Source organism: Oncorhynchus mykiss, chromosome 8, assembly GCF_013265735.2.
Source record: "Oncorhynchus mykiss isolate Arlee chromosome 8, USDA_OmykA_1.1, whole genome shotgun sequence".
Classification (NCBI taxonomy): Eukaryota; Metazoa; Chordata; class Actinopteri; order Salmoniformes; family Salmonidae; genus Oncorhynchus; species Oncorhynchus mykiss.
In genome coordinates, this window is record NC_048572.1 from 59,328,415 (window position 1) to 59,355,193 (window position 26,779).

The following is a 26,779-nucleotide window of genomic DNA, read 5'->3' on the forward strand; positions in this document are numbered from 1 at the left end:
CCAAGCAGTTGCCTTACCAAGCGGTGATGCAGCCAGTCAAGACGCTCTCAATGGTGCAGCTGTATAACGTTTTGAGGATATGAGGGCCCATGCCAAATCTTTTCAGCCTCCTAAAGGGGGAAGAGGTTTTGTCGTACCCTCTTCACGACTGTGTTGGTGAATTTGGACCATGATAGGTCCTTAGTGATGTGGACACAGAGAAACTTGAAGCTCTCAACCCCCTCCACTACAGCCTCTTCGATGTGAATGGGGCGTGCTCGGCCCTCCATTTCCTGTAGTCCACGATCAGCTCCTTGGTCTTTCTGATGTTGAGGGAGAGGTTGTTGCTCGGGCACCACACTGAAAACATAATTATAGACCTCTCGTTCGAAGAAAAAACCCGAATGTTTTGGACTAATGCTTGAAGGCAAAAAGAACCATCACGTTTAAAATTCTTTGGTTGGATAGTCATCAGGAACATGTATGTTCTATTTGGCTCTGTAATTTAATTAAAATATAGGGGAGCGATGGCAGACACCTAGTGGTCTGCATCCCAAATGGCACCCTATTCCCTATATTGTGTAATACTTTTGACCAGAGGTGTCCAAAGTAGTGTAATAGGGAATAGGGTGACATTTGGGATGCAGCCATGCACTGCAGCTTCCCCGGACATTCTATCTGATAAGGGAGGAATTCAGTTCAGACAATACATTTCTATTAGGATGAGCCATAAGAAAGTCAAACTGTGGCTGCCATGCAAGTAGAACGACATCCGCCTCCTTTCCAGTACATTCCGATGGATGACCTCTTAGTTATGTACATTACCGGTGAAATGTTTTAGAACACCTACTCATTCAAGGGTTTTTCTTTTGTTTTCACTATTTTCTACATTGTAGAATAATAGTGAAGACATGAAAACTATGAAATAACAAATATGGAATCATGTAGTAACCAAAAAAGTGTTAATTAAACCAATCCAAATATATTTTAGATTCTTCAAAGTAGCCACTCTTTGCCTTGTTGACAGATTTGCACGCTCTTGGCATTCTTTCAACCAGCTTCACCTGGAATGCTTATCCAACAGTCTTGAAGGAGTTCCCACATATGCTGAGCACTTGTTGGATGCTTTTCCTTCACTCTGCGGTCCAACTTATCCCAAACCAACCAGATGAAATCATTTGATGCAGCACTCCAACACTCTCTTTCTTGGTCAAATATCCCTTACACAGCCTGGAGGTGTGTTGCGTCATTGTCCTGTTGAAAAACAAATGATAGTCCCTCTAAGCGCAAACCAGATGGGATTGGGTATTGCTTCAGAATGCTGTGGTAGCCATGCTGGTTAAATGTGTCTTGAATGCTAAATAAATCACAGACAGTATCACCAGCAAACCACCCCCACACCATCACACCTCCTCCTCCATGCTTCATGGTGGGAACCACATATGTGGATAAACTGCATTGCCGGTTAGGGCTTGTAAGTAAGCATTTAACTGTAAAGTCTACACCTGTTGTATTTATTAGCATGTGACAAATACAATTAGATTTGATTTGTTGAGATGTGTCTGTTACTTGAACTCTGTGAAGCATTTTTTTGAGCTGTAATTTCTGAGGCTGGTAAATCTAATGAACTTATCCTCTGCAGCAGAGGTAACTCTGGGTCTTCCATTCCTGTGGCGGTCCTCATGAGAGACAGTTTCATCATAGCGCTTGATGACTTTTGAAACTGCACTTGAAGAAACTTTCAAAGTTCTTGACATTTCCAGATTGACTGACCGTCATGTCTTAAAGTAACGATGGACTGTCGTTTCTCTTTGCTTATTTGAGTTGTTCTTGCCATAATATGGACTTGGTCTTTTACCAAATAGGAATATCTTCTGTATACCCACCCCTACCTTGTCACAACACAACTGATTGGCTCAATCGCATTAAGAAGGAAAGAAATTCCACAAATTAACTTTTAACAAGGCACACCTGTTAATTGAAATGCATTCAAGGTGACTAACTCATGAAGCTGGCCGAGAGAATGCCAAGAGTGTGCAATGCTGTCATGAAGGCAAATGGTGGCTACTTTGAAGAATCTCAAACATAAAATTAACACAACCGTTCAAAAGTTTGGAGTCACTTAGAAATGTCCTTGTTTTTGAAAGAAAAGCAAAATTTTCATCCATTAAAATAATATCAAATTGATCAAAAATACAGTGCAGACATTGTTAAAGTTGTAAATGACTATTGTAGCTGGAAACGGCAGATTTTTTATGTTATATAGGCAGGCGTACAGAGGCCCATTATCAGCAAACATCACTCCTGTGTTCCAATGGCACGTTGTGTTAGCTAATCCAAGTTTATCATTTTAAAAGGCTAATTGATCATTAGAAAACCCTTTTGCAATTATGTTAGCACAGCTGAAAACTGATTTGCTGAATAAAGAAGCAATACAACTGGCCTTCTTTAGACTAGTTGAGTATCTGGAGCATCAACATTTGTGGGTTCGATTACAGGCTCAAATTGGCCAGAAACAAAAAACTTTCTTCTGAAACTCGTCAGTTTATTTTTGTTCTGAGAAATTAAATCTCGTACAATGCTGTGTACTACTCCTTTCACAGAGCAGCACAAACTGGCTCTAACCAGAATAGAAAGAAGAGTGGGAGGCCCCGGTGCCTAACTGAGCAAGAGGACAAGTACATTAGAGTATCTAGTTTGAGAAACAGATGCCTCACAAGTCCTCAACTGGCAGCATCATTAAATAGTACCTGCAAAACACCAGTCTTAACGTCAAAAGTGAAGAGGCGACTCTGGGATGCTGGCCTTCTAGGCAGAGTTCCTCTTTCCAGTGTCTGTGTTCTTTTGCCCATCTTAATCTTTTATTTTTATTGGCCAGTCTGAGACTGTCTCTGCAACTCTGCCTAGAAGGCCAGCATCCCGGAGTCGCCTCTTCAGCCATTTCCAGCTACAATAGTCATTTACAACATTATCAATATCTACACTGTATTTATGATCAATGTGATGTTATTTTAATGGACAAAAAAAATGTGCCTTTCTTTCAAAAACAAGGACATTTCTAAGTGACCCCAACCTTTTGAACGGTAGTGTATTTAGATTTGTTTAACACTTTTTTGGAAACTACATGATTCCATATGTGTTATTTCATAGTTTTGATGTCTTCACTTTTATTCTACTATTTATTCTACTATTCTAACTGAAAAATTGGGCGTGCAAAATTATTCAGCCCCCTTAAGTTAATACTTTGTAGCGCCACCTTTTGCTGCGATTACAGCTGTAAGTCGCTTGGGGTATGTCTCTATCAGTTTTGCACATCGAGAGACTGAAATCTTTTCCCATTCCTCCTTGCAAAACAGCTCGAGCTCAGTGAGGTTGGATGGAGAGCATTTGTGAACAGCAGTTTTCAGTTCTTTCCACAGATTCTCGATTGGATTCAGGTCTGGACTTTGACTTGGCCATTCTAACACCTGGATATGTTTATTTTTGAACCATTCCATTGTAGATTTTGCTTTATGTTTTGGATCATTGTCTTGTTGGAAGACAAATCTCCGTTCAATTTTGGTTTCATCTGACCAGAGCACCTTCTTCCACATGTTTGGTGTGTCTCCCTGGTGGCTTGTGGCAAACTTTAAACAACACTTTTTATGGATATCTTTAAGAAATGGCTTTCTTCTTGCCACTCTTCCATAAAGGCCAGATTTGTGCAATATACGACTGATTGTTGTCCCATGGACAGAGTCTCCCACCTCAGCTGTAGATCTCTGCAGTTCATCCAGAGTGATCATGGGCCTCTTGGCTGCATCTCTGATCAGTCTTCTCCTTGTATGAGCTGAAAGTTTAGAGGGACGGCCAGGTCTTGGTAGATTTGCAGTGGTCTGATACTCCTTCCATTTCAATATTATCGCTTGCACAGTGCTCCTTGGGATGTTTAAAGCTTGGGAAATCTTTTTGTATCCAAATCCGGCTTTAAACTTCTTCACAACAGTATCTCGGACCTGCCTGGTGTGTTCCTTGTTCTTCATGATGCTCTCTGCGCTTTCAACTGACCTCTGAGACTATCACAGTGCAGGTGCATTTATACGGAGACTTGATTACACACAGGTGGATTGTATTTATCATCATTAGTCATTTAGGTCAACATTGGATCATTCAGAGATCCTCACTGAACTTCTGGAGAGAGTTTGCTGCACTGAAAGTAAAGGGGCTGAATAATTTTGCACGCCCAATTTTTCAGTTTTTGATTTGTTAAAAAAGTTTGAAATATCCAATTAATGTCTTTCCACTTCATGATTGTGTCCCACTTGTTGTTGATTCTTCACAAAAAAATACAGTTTTATATCTTTATGTTTGAAGCCTGAAATGTGGCAAAAGGTCGCAAAGTTCAAGGGGGCTGAATACTTTCGCAAGGCATTGTATATATATATATATATATATATATATATATATATATATATGACCAAAATTATGTGGACATCTGCTCGTCGCACATTTCATTCCGAAGTCATGGGCGTTAATATGGAGTTGATTCCCTCGTTGCTGCTATAACAGCCTCCCCTCTTCTGGGAAGGCTTTCCAGTAAATGTTGGAACATTGCTGCGGGGCTTGCTTCCATTCAGCCACAAGAGCATTAGTGAGGTTGGGCACTGATATTGGTGATTATATGCCTGGCTCGCAGTCGGCGTTCCAATTCATCGCAAAGGTGTTGATGGGGTTTAGGTCAGGGCTCTGTCCATGCCAGTCAAGTTCTTCCACACCGATCTCGACAAACCATTTCTGTATGGACCTGTATGCCAGATGGTGATTCCTCACTCCAGAGAATGCGTTTCCCCTGGTCCAGAGTCCAATGTTGGCAGGCTTTACACCACTCCAGCCAACGCTTGGCATTGCGCATGGTGATCTTAGGCTTGTGTGCAGCTGCTCGGCCATGAAAACCCATTTCATGAAGCTCCCGACGAACAGTTATTGTGCTGACGTTGCTTCTAGAGGCAGTTTGGAACTTGGTAGTGAGTGTTGCACTTCACAATAGCAGCACACAACAGGACTTGTTGGAAAGGTGGCACCCTACGATGGTGCCACGTTGAAAGTCCATAGTATGGGTCAACCTACTGCCAATGTTTGTCTGTGGAGATTGCATGGCTGTGTGCTCGATTTTATACACCTGTCAGCAAAGGGTGTGTCTGAAATAGCCGAATCCACTAATTTGTAGGTGTGTCCGCATACTTTTGTATATATATATATATATATTAAGGAGTGAGGCAGTGAGGCAGTCACACTCCTTTTGTATTTTCTATGTTTTTTACTGAACAGATAAGACAGTAGAGAGAAGACAGGAAAGGTAGGAGGAGGTGGAGTCAACAGTGGGCCGGATTCGAACCCATGCCGACGTGTGCTGGGGTCAGTGCCACCACTGTAAGACAACGACCCTTACTGTTTCAGTCATATGTTTTATAGGTGACATTGAAATATCACGTTTTGGAGTTTGGTTTGCAGATGTTGTTGATGAAAGGAAAAGGGGTACGTTTTCTCGTAGGAATCTGTGGTTTTGCCACGGCCCCTCATTTGATATTTTTTTTGTTTAATAGCCAAAAACAACATTCACATTTACCAAACCGTGACTATGAGCTATAAAATAAATCCTCACAACAAATATTACAGTAAACCTATCATCAAAGTAAAAAACACAGGCTCGGTTGGCGTTTCAACTCGGAGACGCAATGTCAACAGTGATTAATTTACTGGAGAATCTGCCGGTGTTCCAATGGTTCCAAAGAACTACATCTCTCCTTATAGATCCTGTACACTATATACAGAGCCTTCGGAAAGTATTCAGAACCCTCAACTTTTTCCACATTTTGTTACGTTACAGGATTATTCTAAAATGGATTAAATAAAATAAAAATCCTCATCAATCTACACACAATACCCCATAATGACAAAGCGAAAACAGGTATTTAGAAATGTGAGCAAATTTATGCAAATATTAAAACTGAAATATCTTATTTAAATAAGTATTCAGACCCTTTGCTATGAGACGCGAAAAATTGAGCTCAGGTTCATCCGGTTTCTATTGATCATCCTTGAGATGTTTCTACAACTTGATTGGAAAGCACCTGTGGTGAATTCAATTGATTGGACATGCTTTGGAAAGGCACACACCTGTCTATATAAGGTCCCACAGTTGACAGTGCATGTCAGAGCAAAAACCAAGCCATGAGGTCGAAGGTATTGTCCGTAGAGCTCTGAGACAAGATTGTGTCAAGGCACAGATCTGGGGAAGGGTACCAAAAAAATGTCTGCAGCATTGAAGGTCCCAAAGAACACAGTGGCCTCCATCAATCTAAAATGGAAGAAGTTTGGAACCACCAAGTCTCTTCCTAGAGCTGGCCGCCTGGCCAAACTGAGAAAAAGGGGGAGAAGGGCCTTGGTCAGGGAGGTGACCAAGAACCCGATGGTCACTCTGACAGAGCTCTGAGTTCCTCTGTGGAGATGGGAGAACCTTCCAGAAAAACAACCATCTCTGCAGCGCTTTACCAATCAGGCCCTTTTGGTAGATGGAAGCCACTCCTCAGTAAAATGCACATGACAGCCTGCTTGGAGTTTGCCAAAACTCACCTAAAGATTCTCAGACCATGAAAAACAAGATTCTCTGGTGTGATGAAACCAAAATTGAACTCTATGACCTGAATGCCAGGCTGGAGGAAACCTGGCACCATCCCTACGGTGAAGCATGGTTGTGGCAGCATCATGCTGTGAGGGTGTTTTTCCGCTAGTCAGGATCGAGGCAAAGATGAACGGAGCAAAGTACAGAGATCCTTGATGAAAACCTGCTCAAGAGCGCTCAGGACCTCAGACTGGGTTGAAGGTTCACCTTCCAACAGGACAACAACCCCAAGCAGACAGCCAAGACAGCGCAGGATTAGCTTCAGGACAATTCTTTGAATGTCATTGAGTGGCCCAGCCAAGAGCCCGGACTTGAACCCGATCGCACATCTCTGGAGAGACCTGAAAATAGCTGTGCAGCAATGCTCCCCATCCAACTTGATAGAGCTTGAGAGGATCTGCAGAGAAGAATGGGAGAAACTCCCCAAATACAGCTGTGCCAAGCTTGTAGCATCATACCCAAGAAGATTTGAGGCTGTAATTGCTGCCAAAGGTGCTTTAACAAAGTACTGAGTAAAGGGTATGAATACTTATGTAAATGTTACATTTACATTTCTTTCTCTTTAATAAATTAGCAAACATTTCTAAATAACTTTATTTCTTTGTTATTATTGGGTATTGTGTGTAGGTTGATGAGGTGAAACAACAATTCAATCAATTTTAGAATGAGGCTGTAACCCAAAAAAATGTGGAACAAGTCAAGGGGTCTGAATACTTTCCAAAGGCACCGTATTGTAATGTATGTCAGAATAAATATTACAGTAAATCTATCATCAGATTCAAAAACACATACTTGATTGCTCTCTAAAAACCTAGGGATGCAGTAGCAAGGAACTGAAGGCATTCCAAGCATGGTTCCAAAGAACATCTCTCCTTATAGAAAGCTATACACTATCCAGTATCTGCCAGAATCCTAAAGAGTGCTCACATTTTATAGGTCCCTTGGTGGTGAAATGTGATCTAATAGTAGTCAAGGACCCCATGTGCAAGACAGTCAGTGAGCCTGTGATTTACACAGACAAAGGGATCATTGTACAAATGGGGTTATTTATGGTAGATTGTGAACATATGGGCGTTAGTGAGAATGCACACTTATCCTAAGGTGCTGAATGCATGTGTGTTGTTGTGTGTGTGTGTGTGTGTGTCTGTCAGATACTGTATGTGTGACCCAAATCATAATCAATGATCGGCACTAGGTAGCACAGCTAAAGACAGGGACTAGGCAAAATAGAAGTGATCTTTGACCCAACAATATTGTAGACAGCACTACAGAGCAAATCAAATAATAAAACCAAAACACATTGATCCAATTATATTTCCTCTCAAATGACAACACCCTTAAGTAGGTAATGGTTGATGCTCCAGTCTAGTCCTCTTCCATGTTCACATCAAGCATCTCACAGTAGGAGTGTTTATTTATGATCAGTTTTGCCATGTAGACCTAAATTAATAGAAAACATGGGGGGGGGGATCAGCACTCTTACTCTGATACCTACGGCCCCAGAAGGAGTCCTTGGAATATAAAGTTCTTATATTGACCAATAGGTGGCAGAGTCACACACTACGTCCAGAAAAAGAGCGCTTTACGTACTTGCATTCTCGGTCCTCCAGATCAAAATGTGGGTTAAAGTTGATGAGTATCTTCTGGCCCGGTTCTGGGGCTGATATCACCCACATACATTGCTGTGATGGAGGGTATGAGTTCGGATAGCCAGTCGAGGTGAGATAATCTGCATTGGTTATCTCAATGTTATCTCCACATTTATCTGCAACTAAAACAGACAGAGATAATTATTTAAGAACGAATTCCGTGAGCGAGACATCTGATTTTTGAATGAACAGGAAAAAACAAGATGATGTTGTAGGCGACCCTTTAAAAAATATATATTTTATCATTCAGAAAAAAGAGTAATAATGCTCTGCCAATCGTCAGTGGAAATTATTAACAGAAGATGTAAAAACACACATTTTACCAGTGTACTTTTTTCAAAACTAGTGAAGCATGAGATATGAGTCAGAAATAAGCAACTTTGTGTCATTTTTGTATATTTTTTGTTGTTATTTACTACATGAATAGTAAATAACATAGCAAATATAAAGACATGCTCTCACAAGTGCCCATTTACCGACACCATACATGAGAACGAACACCTTGGAACAAAAATCATGTATTCCCTCTCCCTACTGTTGAGGGAACGATACCTTTAGATAAATACATAACCAAGCAACTCTACCGATTTGGAAAGGTTGACTTTCAACTGATTTAGACGAGAGAGCTTAGGCTTCAGATGCGTCTTGCAAACCCCTGTACTGTAGCCCAGGTGCACCTCCGTAGACGTAACGAAAACAGGTGAGTCGTGATTTCAAATCGTCCAAATTAAGGCTTTTATAAGGCCAATGTTAGAAAATATGAGATTTCAACAGTCTACACTTACCGCTTTGAATCAATGGAGCCACAACAATGAGTTGGGTTGAAAATAACAGTATAAATCCACAATACATCATTGGACTGTAAAATACACAAATCTGTAAAAAAAAAAAAAAAAAGATAAAAAATAAACTTTGATATTTCCACGGTTTTATAGTCCTCAAAGCAAAACAACAAATGTCTCAGAAATGCAGGAGAAATTTGCCTGACAGCTTCAGGTTGCCAGCATCCTTTAGTAGCCTATTCAGCTGCTGTTTCCTCTTTCCTCGGAAAGTCGTGTTTCTCTCGCAGAATAAGAACTTGCCATTTCCCAGGAAAATAAAAATAATAATAATCCAAACGCAGAAAACAATTGTTGATTCTGAAAATCCAGACGCCTAAAGTGCCCCAACAGTTAGCCTATCAATCGATAACTGATAATTGTATATCAAAAGTGGAATAATAAACTTAAAAGATTCAATAATATCTCAACCACTCACTACTACCCCGTCTAAAATCCCCAATTCCTATTCATTTTGACTGCGTTCGTTCGGTAACGGTTCGGCCCTTTTCCGATGCGCGCTGTCTGACCGACACAGTAGAATGTCAGAGGGTCACTCTCATTCGACTTGACGCCAACTGTGAAAGTAACAGTGGCATTTCCACTCCCAAAATTCCAGCTCCAAGACGCAAACACGCACAGACAGATGACTACGAGAAGAGTGGGCAGGAGCGAAAGACACTGTGCGCCCTCCTCCCGCTGGCGCACAGCAGAGGGAGATGTTCTGGATTGGAAGGAATAAAGATAATACACAAACAAAGTTGAACCATTCATTTCGATATACTAATCTTACGCTACCTGTCTCAAATTCAAAAAACAACAAGCGTTGAACGTATAAACAATAGGCCCTTATAACAATGGCATAAGGGGTTTTGCGGAATAATCACTTTAAGCACTTCACTTGATGCCTTGCTTCTGATAGATCCTTGCTTCTGCAGTAGGCTACTATATTCTTATGCAATTACAGTATTATATATTGTTTTACTGGCACTTCAATTCTAAGAGGAATATTTTGATATATGGAAAGCTGTCTTCTGTTCCAATTAAGAACGCATTAAGAATGCTGCCATGTCCCTAACAGTTTTCTGTAGCCTATTGCTTATTAAAGCAGAGTGTGTCGGCCAACTGTTATCTAATCATCACACAACATTCTAACAGTCTGTTAAAAGATCAGGCTTGCTATCGCTGAAGGGAGTGAGAAAGAAAGTAACTCAATCATCAGCACACTGTTTTTTTTTTTACCCCCCCCCCCCACACACACACACACACGAAATAAAAATATTCTGCAATGACAAAAGATTTGACTAAAGGCAGCACATTTCACATAATCTCTCGCCATAGCTAGCTCCCGTATGATAAGTAACATCCACATTTTGTAAGAATACATAAACTTAAACCCTATCACCACCTGGTGCAACTGTGCAAGCTCAAGTCCCACCTGTCCATACAATCTTGTTCATTATGATGTCAAAGGGAAAACGGATCCTAGATCAGTACTCCTACTCTGAGATGCATTATGAATAGGAGCCCAAATCTCTCATTTGGAAGTAGGAACGATTGACTCTGTGCATCTGGGTTGAGGTTGGTAAGTTTCTGAAGAGGATGTCAACCTCTGACTGCCAGTCACACCGGACTGAGTGTGTTGACTTAAGTTGTGTCATAGTAACAGGTCTTATGTGACAGAACTACACTGCGGTGTGTGTGTGTGTGTGTGGGGGGGGGGGGGGGGGGGGGGGCAGCCAGGTCACCCATGATACAAGTCAGTATTCGACGTCCATCCATGTCTGAGGACGTTGGGATATGACGTGGAAACTGGCCACTAGGGGCAACAATGAGCGCTGTTACCTTCAAGTAGGTTTTGGTTTTGCTAAAGCGTAGTAAATAGTGGACGGATGTCAGCATCTGCTTCTGATTCCAGAGGTTGGAGGTTCAAATACAATGATAGAAAGTTATTTGGTTTTAAGCCTACCCCAAACATTAACCCTTACCTTAACAATTCAGAGTTAATGCCTAAACTTAACACTTCGCAATTTGACATTTGGAACTATTTCAAAATTTGACGTTTGAGAAACATGGATGAACATCTAATTCTGACGTGAGACTGTGAGACCTTGTGGGTGTGGGTATGAGTGTGTGGGTATGAGTGTGTATGTGTGGGTATGAGTGTGTGGGTGTGGGTATGAGTGTGTGGGTGTGGGTATGAGGGTGTGGGTGTGGGTATGAGTGTGTATGTGTGGGTATGAGTGTGTGGGTGTGGGTGTGGGTATGAGTGTGTAGGTGTGGGTATGAGTGTGTGGGTGTGGGTATGAGTGTGTGGGTGTGGGTGTGGGTATGAGTGTGTGGGTGTGGGTATGAGTGTGTATGTGTGGGTGTGTGTGTGTATGAGTGGGTGAGGGTATGGGTGTGTATGTATGGGTGTGGGTGTGTATGTTTGGGTATGGGTGTGTATGTGTGGGTGTGTATGTGTATGTGTGGGTGTGCATGTGTGGGTATGTGTGGGTATGGGTGTATATGTGTGGGTGTGGGGGTGTATGTGTGGGTGTGGGTATGGGTATGTATGTGTGGGTATGGGTGTGTATGTGTGCGTGTTGGTATGGGTGTGTATGTGTGGGTGTGTGTTGGGGTGGGTATGGGTGTGTGGGTGTGTATATGTGGGTGTGTGTGGGTATGGGTGTGTATGTGTGGGTGTGTATGTGTGGGTGTGTGTGGGTATGTGTGGGTATGGGTGTGTATGTGCGGGTGTGTATGTGTGGGTATGTGTGGGTGTGTATGTGTGGGTGTGTGTGGGTATGGGTGTGTATGTGTGGTTGTGAGTGTTTGTGTACAGTGATAAATTATCTTACTGTCAGAGGAGGGAGGAGGATGTCGGTGTTTGAGACATTTGCTTAGTATCTATTGAGGCACTTCACAGGAACAGGGCTTGAATTCCTGTAAAATGTTATCATGTGTTCGATGAACTTGTCACAGTATATTTTTCTCATTGAAGTTGGGATTTCAACTGTATGCCATTCCTATGCATCATGGGGGATCATGCGCAAGTCAAGGGAAAACAATGTGTGTTTGTGTGTGTGTGCATGCATGTGTGTGTACGGTAATTATTATTTTACGTTGGGATTTCAACCGTGTAACATTCATCATAGTGGATCACACACTACTCAAAATAATCCCAAACACAACCAAAATAGCAGCAGTCATGAGGGGATTATATGGTTATGCTGTAATTTGAACCCGCTGTTGTTTCACACAAGACTTATGGTAGCTGTAGATAACCATGTGTGAGTGTTTATGTGAGTGTGATTGAGAGTAGTAACACAGAGGGAAAGAGAGAGCGTTACACAGAGAGACAGCAAGTGAGAGAGATAGATTTACAGAGAGAGATAGAGATAACAAGGGGTGTGTATGTGTGAGAAGAAGCTCACTATTGTAGCTAGCTACAGTAGCTAGAGTAGCTCTAAAATGGCTACCCCCCCCCCCCTCCCCCCCACCACCACCCAACCAGCCAGCATCAGAGCACTGAGAGAGAGATGAGAGAGAGAAGAGATAACAGGAGCGTGAGAGAGAGGGTCCTCTCTGTGGGGAGAGTAGATCTAAGAGGTAAAGCGAGACGGATAACTTGGCCCAAAATCTGTCTTCTCCAGCAGGTGGCGTTTAAAAAATCAAAAACATTTTTGCTCACCAAACAAGGAGTTTTTGTAGGAGGTCAATGAGAGAGTGTCAAATTTGGTTACCAAAAAAAATTGAATGGCTTATTACGTGTGCGTGCATGTGTGCATTTTCCTCTGACAGGTAATAAGCCAGGAATGATGGAGGAGAGGAGCAGTTTCTGTAATTGCACAGTAATATCACTGCAATTACAGACTGAGTGACAGTGATGCATCACACAGTTATGGTGAGACTTGAGGTGGAACCCCATTTTGAAGGTACAGTGCATACTGGTGTATAGTATTGTAAACACACACATCCACACGCAAGCCTTCACACATGGAGCAAATCGCACAAATTTCTCCTTGGAAGAAGCCATTTTTGCCACTGCCAAGAATGACCTCTTGTTTGATCTCAGATACATAACCTAGTTAAATCACACAATTTCTAGCAGAGGAAGACATTTGGACATATTGAAATATAACTAATTATATTTCTATGGTTGGACACATGAGGTCATATAGCCATGATAAGAACATGGTGCTGGAGATGAATCGCACCCATGGAACTGTCATTGTTTCACACCCAGCTCAAACAAAGGCCAAGCTGCCAGTGGTGCTGTCTTTCGGTGAACCGCCCAGCCAAGACGAGTGCTTACGTCCCAAATGGCACGCTATTCCCTGTGTAGTGCACTACTTTTGACGAGGGCTCTGTTGAAAATAAGTGCACCACACAGGGAATAGGGTTCCATTTGGGACACACTCCAGGTCCTCAGGGACTAATGAGGGGATCAGATAGTGGAGAAATCATCTGTTAAGGCTAAATATATTTTTGCCACAGGATCCAGATTTAGCTCACTATTACGTTGTCATCGTTGACCCATGCAGGGTCCCTTTTACTGTTCATTTGGGACAGCCTTTTCTTGGCTGCTGTCTTTTTGCTGTCTCATCAGTTTGATTTGAATGTGAGGTGGGTGTATGAGTCTCTTGTCTCTTCTGCTGTGTTGAGAACAATAGTACCATCAGGCCTCAGCTCTTTTTCAAAAGTTTAATACCACTGAGTGAATCGGTGCCAAATATTCTGTAAATACAGTCATTTCAGCTATCACCACTACTGAGATGTATTTCATACCTCGTCACATCATTTACATGACAGGTCTAACAGGGTGATATATTAATGCTTCTCATGTCTGTGACACATTCCTGTGCGAGATTCAAGTCATCTCATGAATTTTTAGCAAAAGCTTTTTTAAATTCTCCTTTTCATTCGCATAGCCTTTGTTATCAACATTGGTATGGTGTATTTATCATAAGGTCTGTGTTTGAAGATGTTTAAGTGCTCTAGCACTAGCTCTAGCTATATCTATTTCCTACTACAGTACTTGCCCACCAACACCCCTAAACCATATGACTGTCATGCCCTGACCATAGAGAGCCCTTGGTTCTCTATGGTGTTGTAGGTCAGGGCGTGACTAGGGGGTGTTCTAGTCGATTTATTTCTATGTTTAGAATTGAGTATGGTTCCCAATTAGAGGCAGCTGATTATCGTTGTCTCTAATTGGGGATCATACTTAAGGTGTCCCTGTTCCCACCTGCATTTGTGGGATATTGTTTTGTGTTAGTGTTTTGTAGCACTACGTTACTTCACGGTCGTTGTATTTAGTTTCACTAAATAAAAGATGTGGAACTCTAATCACGCTGCGCCTTGGTCCGTCCATTCTAACAGCCGTGACTATGACATGATCAATGACTCATGTTAGATGGTTTCGATTAACTTGTTCCAGACAAGACATGTGTGTAACACATTCAAATTGCTATGGAAATATTGATTGTTCTTTTAGATGGTGTTTTATTACACCATCATGATTCTGATTCCCCCACTCGCCAGAACTACAGTATGTGTTTTCATAGAGGACTATCAGGGTTGACACAGCATGCCCAATTATATCTGAGTCATTTGCATGTTGTCAGTAGCCTGCTATACCACACCACCACAGGTCCTGAGTCCCACATGGCACGCTATTTCCTATATAGTGCATTGATTTTGACTAGAGTCCCATAGGCCCTGGTCAAAAGTAGTGCACTATATAGGAAATAGGTGCAATTTGGGATGCAGCCTGGTTGTTTCAACTGATGGGCTGGTCTCCCTTCCCAGATCCCTGGTAATAAGGTGAGTGGTTACTGAACATAGCCCTGCTGTCCTAGACCCACAGACGGACAGGCTCAGAGAAGAGATGATGTCTTTTGACCAGAGACCAAAGTAGTGGATTACATTGAACCACATGGGGAGGACACATCGTGACATTGGGAACTGAGTCCAGCTGTCTTGTTTGGTTCAAACCTAAACAGTGCTGGGGATCTCCAGAGGCAGGACTTCTTAAGTGTGTGTGTGTGTGTGTGTGTGTGTGTGTGTGTGTGTGTGTGTGTGTGTGTGTGTGTGTGTGTGTGTGTGTGTGTGTGTGTGTGTGTGTGTGTGTGTGTGTGTGTGTGTGTGTGTGTGTGTGTGTGTGTGTGTGTGTGTGTGTTAGTGCATGTTCCAAAGGGGTTGCTGGCAAATCAACTGTCTGCAATTACCTCTGTGTTTTTAAGAGGGCTGAAGCTTTGAGAAAGTTAGAGTTCCTCGGGGTTCCTGTCTGAAGTCTCTGAAAGTTCAGCGTATATTATGGCCCGAAGTGAAGTTTCTCACAAGTTCTATACTACTTATCCAAAATGGAACTCTGTATTGGAGGAAATAACGGCAGTATGGGCATATCTTCTCTGCCTGTACAAAACATACAATCCATATTGATCATGTTACCTCCAACTAACTAGCTTGAAAACATCAGGGAGGATAAGACGAAGCCTACAATAACTTGGCATATGACATGCCTGAATTTAGGGACAAAACTTTTTTTGTGTTGTGTCGACAATGTTTTTAATAGAAAAGTCTCTTGTCAGGTATACGGGGAGAAAGGCTCCAGACCAACCAGAAGCTTCTAGCTCAAAGGTTAAAGTTTGTAAGTGACAGTGTAATCAGTCAGGCAGAGCTCAGCGGTCTGAGACATCCTGGGCGTCTGACAGCCTGAGCCACTGATTGAGTGTGTTTACGCTGGTCAGATACTGTGGCCTTACTATGTATGGAATTGGGTGCCATTTGGGACAAAGAGTCTGTGGGAAAGGGCCAGGAGGCCAGGAGGGCAGTGAAGACACAGACACACTATCTCTGTCTGTCCTCTCAAAACATGCTCCGACAAGCACCAAGGGTTCAACACACCAATTACTGTGTTATGGCAAAAGAGCTCAGAGATAAAACGGCAGGCCACCATTGTCAACGTCCAACGATCCAGAAGTTACTAAAGACCAAATGCCTTCAGTTTACTAGGAGGCATTTGAAAATATACACAGAATATATCAAAAGTCGTTCCATTAGTTGTTATTAGTCACCAATCCCATAGTATCACAGCCGTGGATTCTCATCTATTTTCCATATCAAACCCAGACAGCAGCGTGATATAAAAAGATCAAGACTATCTGGCAGCTGCTCTTATTTGGCTCATCTGCAGAAGAGTGATAAGATCATCTACAGAAATGTGTTTTCATTTGTGTCAAGTCTGAACACAGAGAAGTGGAGGTGGAGGAGATTGTAATGTTCGGTTTGTCATCAGGAGGTAATCTTAACCCAGTTTTTTTTAAATTCTGTTTTATACAGCATGATATAGCAAGATAGGATGAGGAAACATGATTTAATGTCGACTCCATTGAGCTCGTGGTTGTTATTGATACACAACTGATGATATCAAATGTGACAAACAATATGGATGAAATAGTTATTATCAAAGGGGTCAGGCACTCTTGATTGGAGCTTGTGGATGCTCTCACGTTGAGTGACTGAGTAGACACTGTATGTACTGATCCTAAGTTATGAGCAAATATGTACAACTCATTATACGCAGCGGATATCACTCTGATCTTGATGAATTCTTGGCATCCTGTAGAGCAATGCAGAATCGTGTTAAATTTGCACAGTACATAAGTAAAGTAAGCCTTGGAAAAGGAATCATTGTCCGAGCCAGAACGGTCCATAGGGGCAGAAACCTCCTGTTTCTGTAGTGTGAGGCAGCTTGATGTACAAGCACACCCCCTGGACAGGACGCTAGTCTGTGTATAACAGTGTATAGCCAACATTACCTTTTGTCTAAATACACCCACTCGAATTACCATATTTGAGCGTTCATTATCACCAAGCAACTCAGATCATGTTGTAGGAAGACTCCAAACCAAACACGAAATTCAATGTGGAAACTGACCTTTTTTAAAAATGTTTTACATTGCAAAGCCTACTGACATGGAGATAGACTCTACACTGCTTGATTTCAATCCACTACCATTCAGAGAATTTCCCCGAGAGGTATGTGGCAGGGTCTACAGTCAATCACGGACTACAAAAAGAATACCATCCCCGTTGTGGACGCCGATGTCTTGCTCCCAGACAAACTAAACAACTTCTTTGCTCGCTTTGAGGACAATACAGTGCCACTGACACGGCCCGCTACCAAAACCTGCGGTCTCTCCTTCACTGCAGCCAACATGAGTAAAACATTTAAACGTGTTAACCCTCGCAAGGCTGCAGGCCCAGATGGCATTCCCAGCCACGTCCTCAGAGCATGCGCAGACCAGCTGGCTGGTATGTTAATGGACTTATTAAATCAAACCTTATCCCACTCTGCTGTTCCCACATGCTTCAAGAGGGCCACCATTGTTCCTGTTCCCAAAAAATCTAAGGTAACTGAGCTAAATGACTACCGCCCCGTTGCACTCACTTCCGTCATCATGAAGTGCTTTGAGAGACTAGTCAAGGACCATATCACCTCCACCCTACCTGACACCCTTGTCCCACTCCTATTTGCTTACCGCCCCAATAGGTCCACAGACGACGCAATCACAATCACACTGCACACCGCCCTAACCCATCTGGACAAGAGGAATACCTATATAAGAATGCTGTTCCTCAACTACAGCTCAGCATTTAACACCATAGTACCCTCCAAACTCGTCATTAAGCTCGAGACCCTGGATCTAGACGCCGCTCTGTGCAACTGGGTCCTGGACTTCCTGACGGGCCACCCCCAGGTGGCGAGGGTAGGTAACAACATCTCCACCCCACTGATCCTCAACACTGGGGCCTCACAAGGGTGCGTTCTCAGCCCTCTCCCGTTCTCCCTGTTCATCCATGACTGCGTGGCCATGCACGCCTCCAACTCAATCATCAAGTTTGCAGACGACGCTACAGTGGTAGGCTTGATTACCAAAAACGACGAGACGGCCAACAGGGAGGAGGTGAGGGCCCTTGGAGTGTGGTGTCAGGAAATTAACCTCACACTCAATGTCAACAAAACAAAGGAGATGATCGTGGACTTCAGGAAACAGCAGAGGGAGCAGCCCCCTATCCACATCGACGGGACAGTAGTGGAGAAGGAGGGAAGTTTTAAGTTCCTCGGCATACGCATCACGGACAAACTGAAATGGTCCACCCACACAGACAGCATCGTGAAGAAGGCATAGCAGCGCCTCTTCAACCTCAGGAGGCTGAAGAAATTTGGCTTGTCACCAAAAACACTCACAAACTTTTACAGATGCACAATCGAGAGCATCCTGTCGGGCTGTATCACCGCTTGGTATGGAAACTGCTCCGCCCACAACCGCAAGGCTCTCCAGAGGGTAGTGAGGTCTGCACAACGCATCACCGGGGGCAAACTACCTGCCCTCCAGGACACCACCACCACCCGATGTCACAGGAAGGCCAAAAAGATCATCAAGGACAACAACCACCCGAGCCACTGCCTGTTCACCCCGCTATCATCCAGAAGGCGAGGTCAGTACAGGTGCATCAAAGCGGGGACCGAGAGACTGAAAAACAGCCTCTATCTCAAAGCCATCAGACTGTTAAACAGCCACCACTAACTCTTGCCACTTTAATAATGGAAAAATGGATGTAAAAATGTATCACTAGCCACTTTATATAATGTTTACATGCCCTACATTACTCATCTCATGTGTATATACTGTACTCTATACCATCTACTGCATCTTGCCGATGCCGTTCGGCCATCGCTCATTCATATATTTTTATGTACATATTCTTATTCATTCCTTTACACTTGTGTGTATAAGGTAGTTGTTGTGAAATTAGGTTAGTTAGGTTAGATTACTTGTTAGATATTACTGCATGGTCGGAACTAGAAGCACAAGCATTTCGCTACACTCGCATTAACATCTGCTAACCATGTGTATGCAACAAATAAAATTTGATTTGGATTTGATTTGATGACTCGATGACGCTCGACACGTACAAGGCAAGCAGGTATGAGCTCTGCAAATCCATTAGGAACACAAAAAGACAATGCGGACTCAAACTTGAATCGATGTTCGACAACTCAGACTCGTCACACATGTGGCAAGGACTACAGACTTCCAAAAACTACAAAGGCAAATCCACCGAAGCGTCCCTAACAGGCGAGCTTAACACATTTAAAGCTCACTTTGAGGCAGACAATACCGAGCCATCCAGGAAGGCTCTAGCTGTTACGACCAGGTGCTTTCACTCTCTGAGTCTAATGTGAGGAAAACTCTCAAAAGAGTGAATACTCACAAAGCCGTCGGCCCCTAAGACATCCCTGGCCCTGTACGTGTGTTGACCAGCTGGCGGGCGACTTCTCTGACATCTTCAAAATGTCCCTGTCCATGGCTGTGGTCCCCACTTGCTTCAGGGAGACTACCATAACTCCAGTGCCTAAGAACTTGGCATCCCCTTCGAACTCACCCCGGTCATCATGGCCCACATCAAGGTCAACATGCCAGGAACACTGGACCCACTCCGATTTGCCTACCGCTCCATCAGATCCACAGAAGATGCCATTTCCCTCGCTATTCATACGGCCCCAAAACTTCTGGACAAGAGGAACACCTACACAGCGTCAAATCAACACTGAAAGAGTCTTATATTAACACACTGCTTAGTGTAAAAACGTATTTTAATATTTCCCAGAGTGCCTTGCCAAGTTAGCACCCATTTTAAAGTCAGTTAAGAACAAATTCTTATTTACAATAACAGCCTAGGAACAGTGGGTTAACTGCGTTGTTCAGGGGCAGAACAACACATTTTTACCTCTACAGGTCGGGATTCGATCTAGCAACCTTTTGGTTACTGGCCCAACGCTCTAACCACTAGGCTAGATGCCACCGCATGACTGTACTTGCTAGTGACAGAGACATAGTTGTTGCATTCATCCAGTTTTTGTCCTATGGACTTCAGCAAGTGAGATCCTAAGTGAATATGTTATCATAAAAAATGAAGAAAATATTTAACACAATAACGTATGTATTTTATAAGGCCTTATTTTGTGAGGTTGATTTACATTTTTATACGTGTGTTTTTGGGTGTACATTGATTGATTAATCTTATGCTACACAAAGATCAATAACATATATTTTTCTAAACTAATCCAATCAAGTTAGTTTGATTTGTTGCACCCGTTAATGGAATGGTTGTTCCAGCTTGAATGGCTTATGTAGTCTCCTCACAATGTTCCTGACCTTGCCAGTACTTCTGAATTCAGGTTCCAGGTGAATAAAAATTCCATCTGCTGGATATTTTGACTCTGGGTGGATTCCAATAGGAATTACACATCATGTTGCCTTCCCCAAGGTTAGCAAATGTTCCTGGAAATACTTGCAGGCTTGATGTTTCCTGTAAAACACAAGTGCCAGGCCACTGTACTAGGGTTATACTAGGCCTCAAAATAATGCCTTGTGAGATATGTCATTTAGTGCCTTAAGTGCAACTTTAATGATAACATTTACCTATCAACTCACTTGGTGAAGACCACAGGATTGAAAGTGAATGAATTCAACAACAATGTTTCTGTCACTAACAAATGCAGTCATGGGTGGTAACTCTACAATTCACTCGAAAAGGCAAGGCACTCTGAGAAATTATATTGATGGCATGGCCTAATGGTGGCATGGCTTTCAGTTAGTTCTTTTTGGCCACCCGTGAGTATACCAGTTTAAGTTGTTTTTGTACCCATTTAGGAACAAATCTAAACCTTATTTTGTTATAGTGTAATATATTGGCTTGAAACTCACAGTTTACAGGCCACATTAGGCTTGCAAGTCACATTGTATTGACTTCCAACGTGATGCGTAATTCCTGTTGGAATCAAGCCAGAGTGAGGATATCTGACATTTGGAATTTTTTTGCACCCACAACCTCTGTCAGGGTTGGGATGACTATTATATGAGACTACCTACAGTAAAGCAGGGATGGGCAACTCCAGTCCTCGGGGGCATGAAATGGTGTCACATTTTCACCCCAGCCCCAGCTAACACACCTGACTACAACAGTTAACTAATCATGATCTTCAGTTTAGAATGCAATTAGTTTAATCAGCTGTATTGCTAGGGATGGGGGGGAAGTGTGACACCTTTCCGGCCCCCCAAGGACTGGAGTTGCCCATCCCTGACCTAAAGCATCTAAACTGGAACAACCATTTCAGTAATTGGTGCAGTATGTCCAAATCGTTTAGAAAATGTATGTAATTTATAGTTGTGTAGTCAATCATAGATATTGCAACAAACAATTCAAAAAATCTACCTGCGACAGAGCACGCTGCAAAATATGATAACGATGGGCGTGGTTTTGGTTCACAGTGAGTTTCAGGCCCCTGTAGGGTAAAATTAGGACATCTAAATAAGACATTATGAAATATGTATGGTATTGTGTCAAATATATATATATATATGTTTATGATAACATATTCACTTAGGATCTCCCTTGGTGAAGTCCATAGGACCGAAAATGGATGAATGCAACAACCATGTCTTTGTCACAAATAAATACAGTCATAGGTGGTAACTTTACAATTCACTCGAAAGGCACACTGGGAAATATTTGAATAAGGTTTTACACTAAGCAGTGTGTTAATTTAACACTGGTTCCAGTGTGTATATGGTCTCACTATTTCAGCGTTGATTTAACACTGGAGAATTTTCTGTGTGTGAGAATGATGTTCATTGACTACAGTTCAGCATTCAACACTATTGTTCCCTCAAAAGCTCGTCAACAAGCTCAGAGCCCTTTGTCTGGACGCTACCCTCTGCTACTGGATCCTGGACTTCCTGACAGGCAGACCACATGCTGTGAGGATTGGTAACACCTTCTCCACACGGACTCTTAACACAGGGGCCCCCCATAGGTGTGTCCTCAGCCCTCTGCTGTACTCCCTGTTCACCCATGACTGTGTGGCTTTGCATGACACCAACTGTATCATCAATTTTGCTTATGACACCACGGTTGTAGGACTGATAAACAACAACGACAAGTCAGCCTATAAGGAGGAAGGAAGTGAACTGTCATTGTGGTGACAGGACAACAACCTCTCCCTCAATGTCAGCAAAACGAAGGAGTTGATTGTTGACTTTAAGAAGCAGAGGAGCGAATATGCCCCAATCCACTTCAATGGGACTGCAGTAGAGCAAGTGAGCAGTTTTATGTTCCTCTGCGTCCACATCACCAAGGACTTATCATGGACCAACAACACCACCACTCTTGTCAAGAGGGCACAATAGCGTCTTTACTTCCTAAGGCGGCTGAATAAATGTGTCATGCACCATTCAGAGCGGCCTGGTATGAGCATTGCTTTGTCAATGACCGCAAGGCCCTCCAGCATGGTGAAGACGGCCCAGTATATCACTGGGACCATGCTCTCAGCCATCCAGGACATCTACTCGAAACGGTGCCTGAAGAAGCCCAGCAGCATCATCAAGGACGCCACACACCACAGCCACGAGCTGTCCACTCACTTACCATCGGGAAGACGGTATCAGAGTAGGAGGTCTGATACTGACAGGCTCAGAGACAAGCCATCAGACTGATGAACACTTGGACTGGACTGAGCACCTGATTCTCTGCACCTCAGCACACATGCACTCGCTCATGCACGCTTCCACACAGACATACGCTCACACATATACAGATGTAGGATCTGAATTTGAGCCAGTTTGCTATAGAAGGGAATAATCTTGCAGCAAAAGGAAATATGAATTATTATGTAGCTAATAATTATGGGACATTTTTGTAGGGGTTGATACATTTTTCATTAGGGCAAACCAAGTTTGACATTTAAAAGTGGAAAGTCAATTTAAATCTCAAGTAAAATACAAGTTTGCATTTCCTGCCGTGCAGGAAAATTCTCAGCAAAAAAATAGTGATCAAATGAAGATCCTACGCCTGTACATTAATGCTACACACACATCACAACTGCTGCTACCAGACTCTGCAAATATTGGACTAGAAATTGTGCCTTCCTGTATTATACTTATGCTGAAATGTTTATTCAATCACACTTGTGAACATAATCCCTAGCTGTGTATTGCCACTTTCCATGTTATCTGTTGCCTGTAGCTTTTGAGGTGTGTAAACACTGTTAGTTGCTTTTATGTATATTGCTCTGTCTGTCTGTGTGCTGTGTGTTGCTTGTCCTTTGTGGCTCTGTCTGCGTGCTGTGTGTTGCTTGTCCTTTGTGGCTCTGTCTGCGTGCTGTGTGTTGCTTGTCCTTGGTTGCTTTGCATGTGCTCAAAGCTCATTGTTCATCTGTGTTGTTACTTTTTTAATAACTTGTCCAGGGACTGCGGTTGATATTTAGCCGACTGGCTAAAGCCGTCACTTTAACTGAAACGTTGATTCATGTGCACTGTCTCTGGAAAAATAAACTCAATAAGTAAAGTATTCTATTGAGCCATTTACTTCATGTTCGTGTTCTTATCTTTTATTGTTTCTTATTGTTGTTGTACTGTTGAGAAGGAACCTGCAAGTAAGCATTTTGTTGGATGGTGGATACTATGTTTATCCTGTACATAAGACTAATAAAACTTGAAACTATACATCTAGTACTACGTTTCAGAAAACAGAAAATGGGAGTAACACTTTATTTTCCATAACATCTCCCATTCACTTCTTTGGAGTACCCTCAAAACAGTTCTAAAAGTAGCTCTAGCCAACCACCTGACCAACCTTGTCATAGTATTTACATTAGCCTAATACATGGCATTAATTGACTCCAGCCCAGTTACTAAATCACCCAGAGCAGACATTCCCAGCTGACAACATTTCACATTTTTGCTCCGCCTCACCTCATTTTTTATTCTGAATGTGATGTGTAGTGTCAAGGTGTCAAGTTACAGCCTCAACACATGGAAGGAGGGCTGGAATGGTTTACAGGACCATACATTTTTCCTACTCCACTGGCTCCAGTGGTTACTGAGTTGGTGGTTTACTGGGCTAGGAAGGAGCACATTTGTTCCCTGCTCAGCTCAGTTCTCGAGGGTATGTTATGGGGGTGATGAGATGGCGAGCTCGCTCACCTTGACTGCAGCCCAAATGGAACCCTATTCCCTATATACTGTAGTACACTACTTTTGACCAGAGTCCTATGGGCTTTGGTCAAAAGTAGTGCACTATAGTATGTAGGGAATAGAGTGCTACTTGGGATGCAGCCCGGGTCTACACCTCAATCAGTAATACTGGGAGAGTGAATTTCAGGGAGAGCAGAATGTATTGTAAAAACCTCTACTGTACATGTATGCATCTCTTCAGTTAAGGCCCTGAAAGCAGTATGGAGTCTAGGTCATATCCTATCCTTAACATCCACTTTCAAGCATTAAACACTACTCAGCTTTGCCATTCTGTTCTTTTCTTTTAAACTACAGACCATAGTAGTCCATCAGGAGTTTAGTGTTAAAATCCCCTGTGGTTTATTACATGTACCAGTAAACACCTGTCCTTTAGGAATACTACTTTCTCCCTACTGCTTTGTAACTGAGTGATGTAACACAAGCCCATTGTTGGAGGTTAATGAAGACAACAGCCATAGACTCCCTCCTCTATACAAGACACATTACCTCATTACGTTGTATCCACACAATCCATTAGGACCAGACTCTTTCAGGCCACTCGTCTGTCTTCTTTTCTTCAACCTACGAAGGGTTAAACGGGTGGAGGTTCAGATCCTCATTTAGTTACTATTTGACTCACTGGGGGCAGGTCCAGAACGAACTGGCCATTGGGCAGTTCAGGGAAATGCCAGATGGGCTGGTCCAGCTTTAGCGCAGTGGGCTGGTGTAAATTGTTTGTTTTTTTGTGTGAAGAATTATCATTATTTGACTAATAATGGGGGCCTCAATGAGAACAATGAGCCATGTTTGAAATGCCTGAGCAAATTTTTGGTCACTGTCTCCCTGGGCATGTCTGCAGGGAGAAAACCTTGAGCTGGAGAATTGTCAGTGTTCATAACATTGATTATCCAGAATTTTGTTCAGGGTAGAAAAACACAACAACAAATCCACACATAGCAGCCTATACCTTCAGGGCTGTAGAATGTTGTTGTCATTTTAATTCTCTGTTGATATAGACATTAGCCCTTGCCATTGTAACAGTTCAGTTCATGGCCATTATTTTTCTCTTTGATGTGCTGTAAGATGTGAATGTGGATTTCAGAAGTGTGAGTGAGTGTGAATGGGAGGGAGCCGTTGGCGTTGGATCAATATTTGAACAGAAGGGCTTTAGTTTCCTCCCCAGTGTGTCCTGCCCTGTGTTGCCCACGGCAGCACTGGGATCAATGCCAGACGACTGTCTGAGAGATGATCAGCGTGGTAATGCTTTATGAGCACTCTCCTTGATACATTATGAATGAACTCGGAAATCCAGCCAAAACTTAAACACATTCGAAGACAAACACACTTGCATAAGTGCACGTACTCACATGTTGCAAGACATACAGGTGTAGGATCTTAATTCGACCTATAGTCAAGTCCATAATTATTGGTACCCTTGATAAAGATTATCAAAAATGACTAAATAAAATAAATAATAGAAACACTGAGCTATACTGTATGCTAACATTTTTTTTAAATTATGTTATTTTTATACTGTAATAATACAATTGCTCATGACTAATGCGATGTTAGTGATATCTGAGTGAGAGTGACTAACAAAATCAATGGGGGCTACCTGTAGGTCAGGGCCCCTGGGCAGTTTAGATAGACTAACTTACCAATATACATTTTTTAGCTGACATGGCTAATTGAGTGATTGTCATTAAATGACATAACAAGAGAAACATTTCTGATGCACAACCAAATGTCAAACTTGTACCTACTATTCTAACTCTCACCAGTAAGTTGTGACCCCGACTGAGTTCCTGGGGCCCTAAGCGACCTCTTATATTGCTTATGCCTGGAGCCGGCCCTGCACACACACTCAAATACACCACAAACACTTTTGACTGAGTTTAATCCTCTGAACGTTCTGTCACACACTAATATTTTCTTGGAGCTGCTCATTATTTGATCATTTGATAACTCGTCTCCCTCTCTCTGCCCAAAGGTTCTGATTTCCCAGCTTTCCCACAGATGTCGCTCCCACTGATACAGTATTGATTTATAGCCTGCTGTATGACAGATACAGAGAACCTGAAGCAGGGGGATTATTTCTCATTATGGAATGCTTCCAAGCCCTGAGTGATTTTCAAAAGCTGTAAGCTGTTGTTCAATATTTTGAGAATTAAATAATGGACAACTAAACTTCCCAAGGTCTTTTCTTGATGAACATTAATGGCAAATGAATAATTGAATGTGAAAAATGGATTGATTCTCAATCTCAAAGACTCAATTTGACCACCATGCAGAGTTTTAGGAGGTACGCCATTTACCGTAGTTGAAGCTATGATACAGGAGTGTTAGAGTATGTTTATGTTGCTATTCTGTGCCCTGTGTATATTGATTGTCTGTATATGAAGTGCTTTTGTATGCATTTTACTGTAACTACACTAGAAATGTCCACAAGAGAAACCCCTCCCCCCTATCCACCCACCCTGTGCACTCAAGAGGTCATCTAGTCCAACATTGAATTAGGGGGCCTTTTCTCTCTATCTGGTTTCCTTGGTAACCACTCAGAAGTATGAGGGGTTTCCAGCAGAGGAATATCAGCATGCCTAT

General features: G+C 42.5%; 1 protein-coding gene across 1 annotated transcript in view; it reads right to left on the reverse strand.

Annotated features, from left to right (window-relative positions):
• LOC110530240 (neuropilin-1a) overlaps nt 1-9,775 on the reverse strand; it is a 51,535-nt gene extending 41,760 nt beyond the window's left edge. The window contains exons 1-2 of the mRNA XM_036985814.1: nt 9,075-9,775; nt 8,231-8,411 (exon numbers count right to left, since the gene is read on the reverse strand). Coding sequence (XP_036841709.1) covers nt 8,231-8,411; nt 9,075-9,144 — 251 coding nt within the window. The 5' untranslated portion in view covers nt 9,145-9,775. The remainder of the gene's footprint in view (nt 1-8,230; nt 8,412-9,074) is intronic.
• Between the last annotated feature and the right edge of the window lie 17,004 nt (nt 9,776-26,779).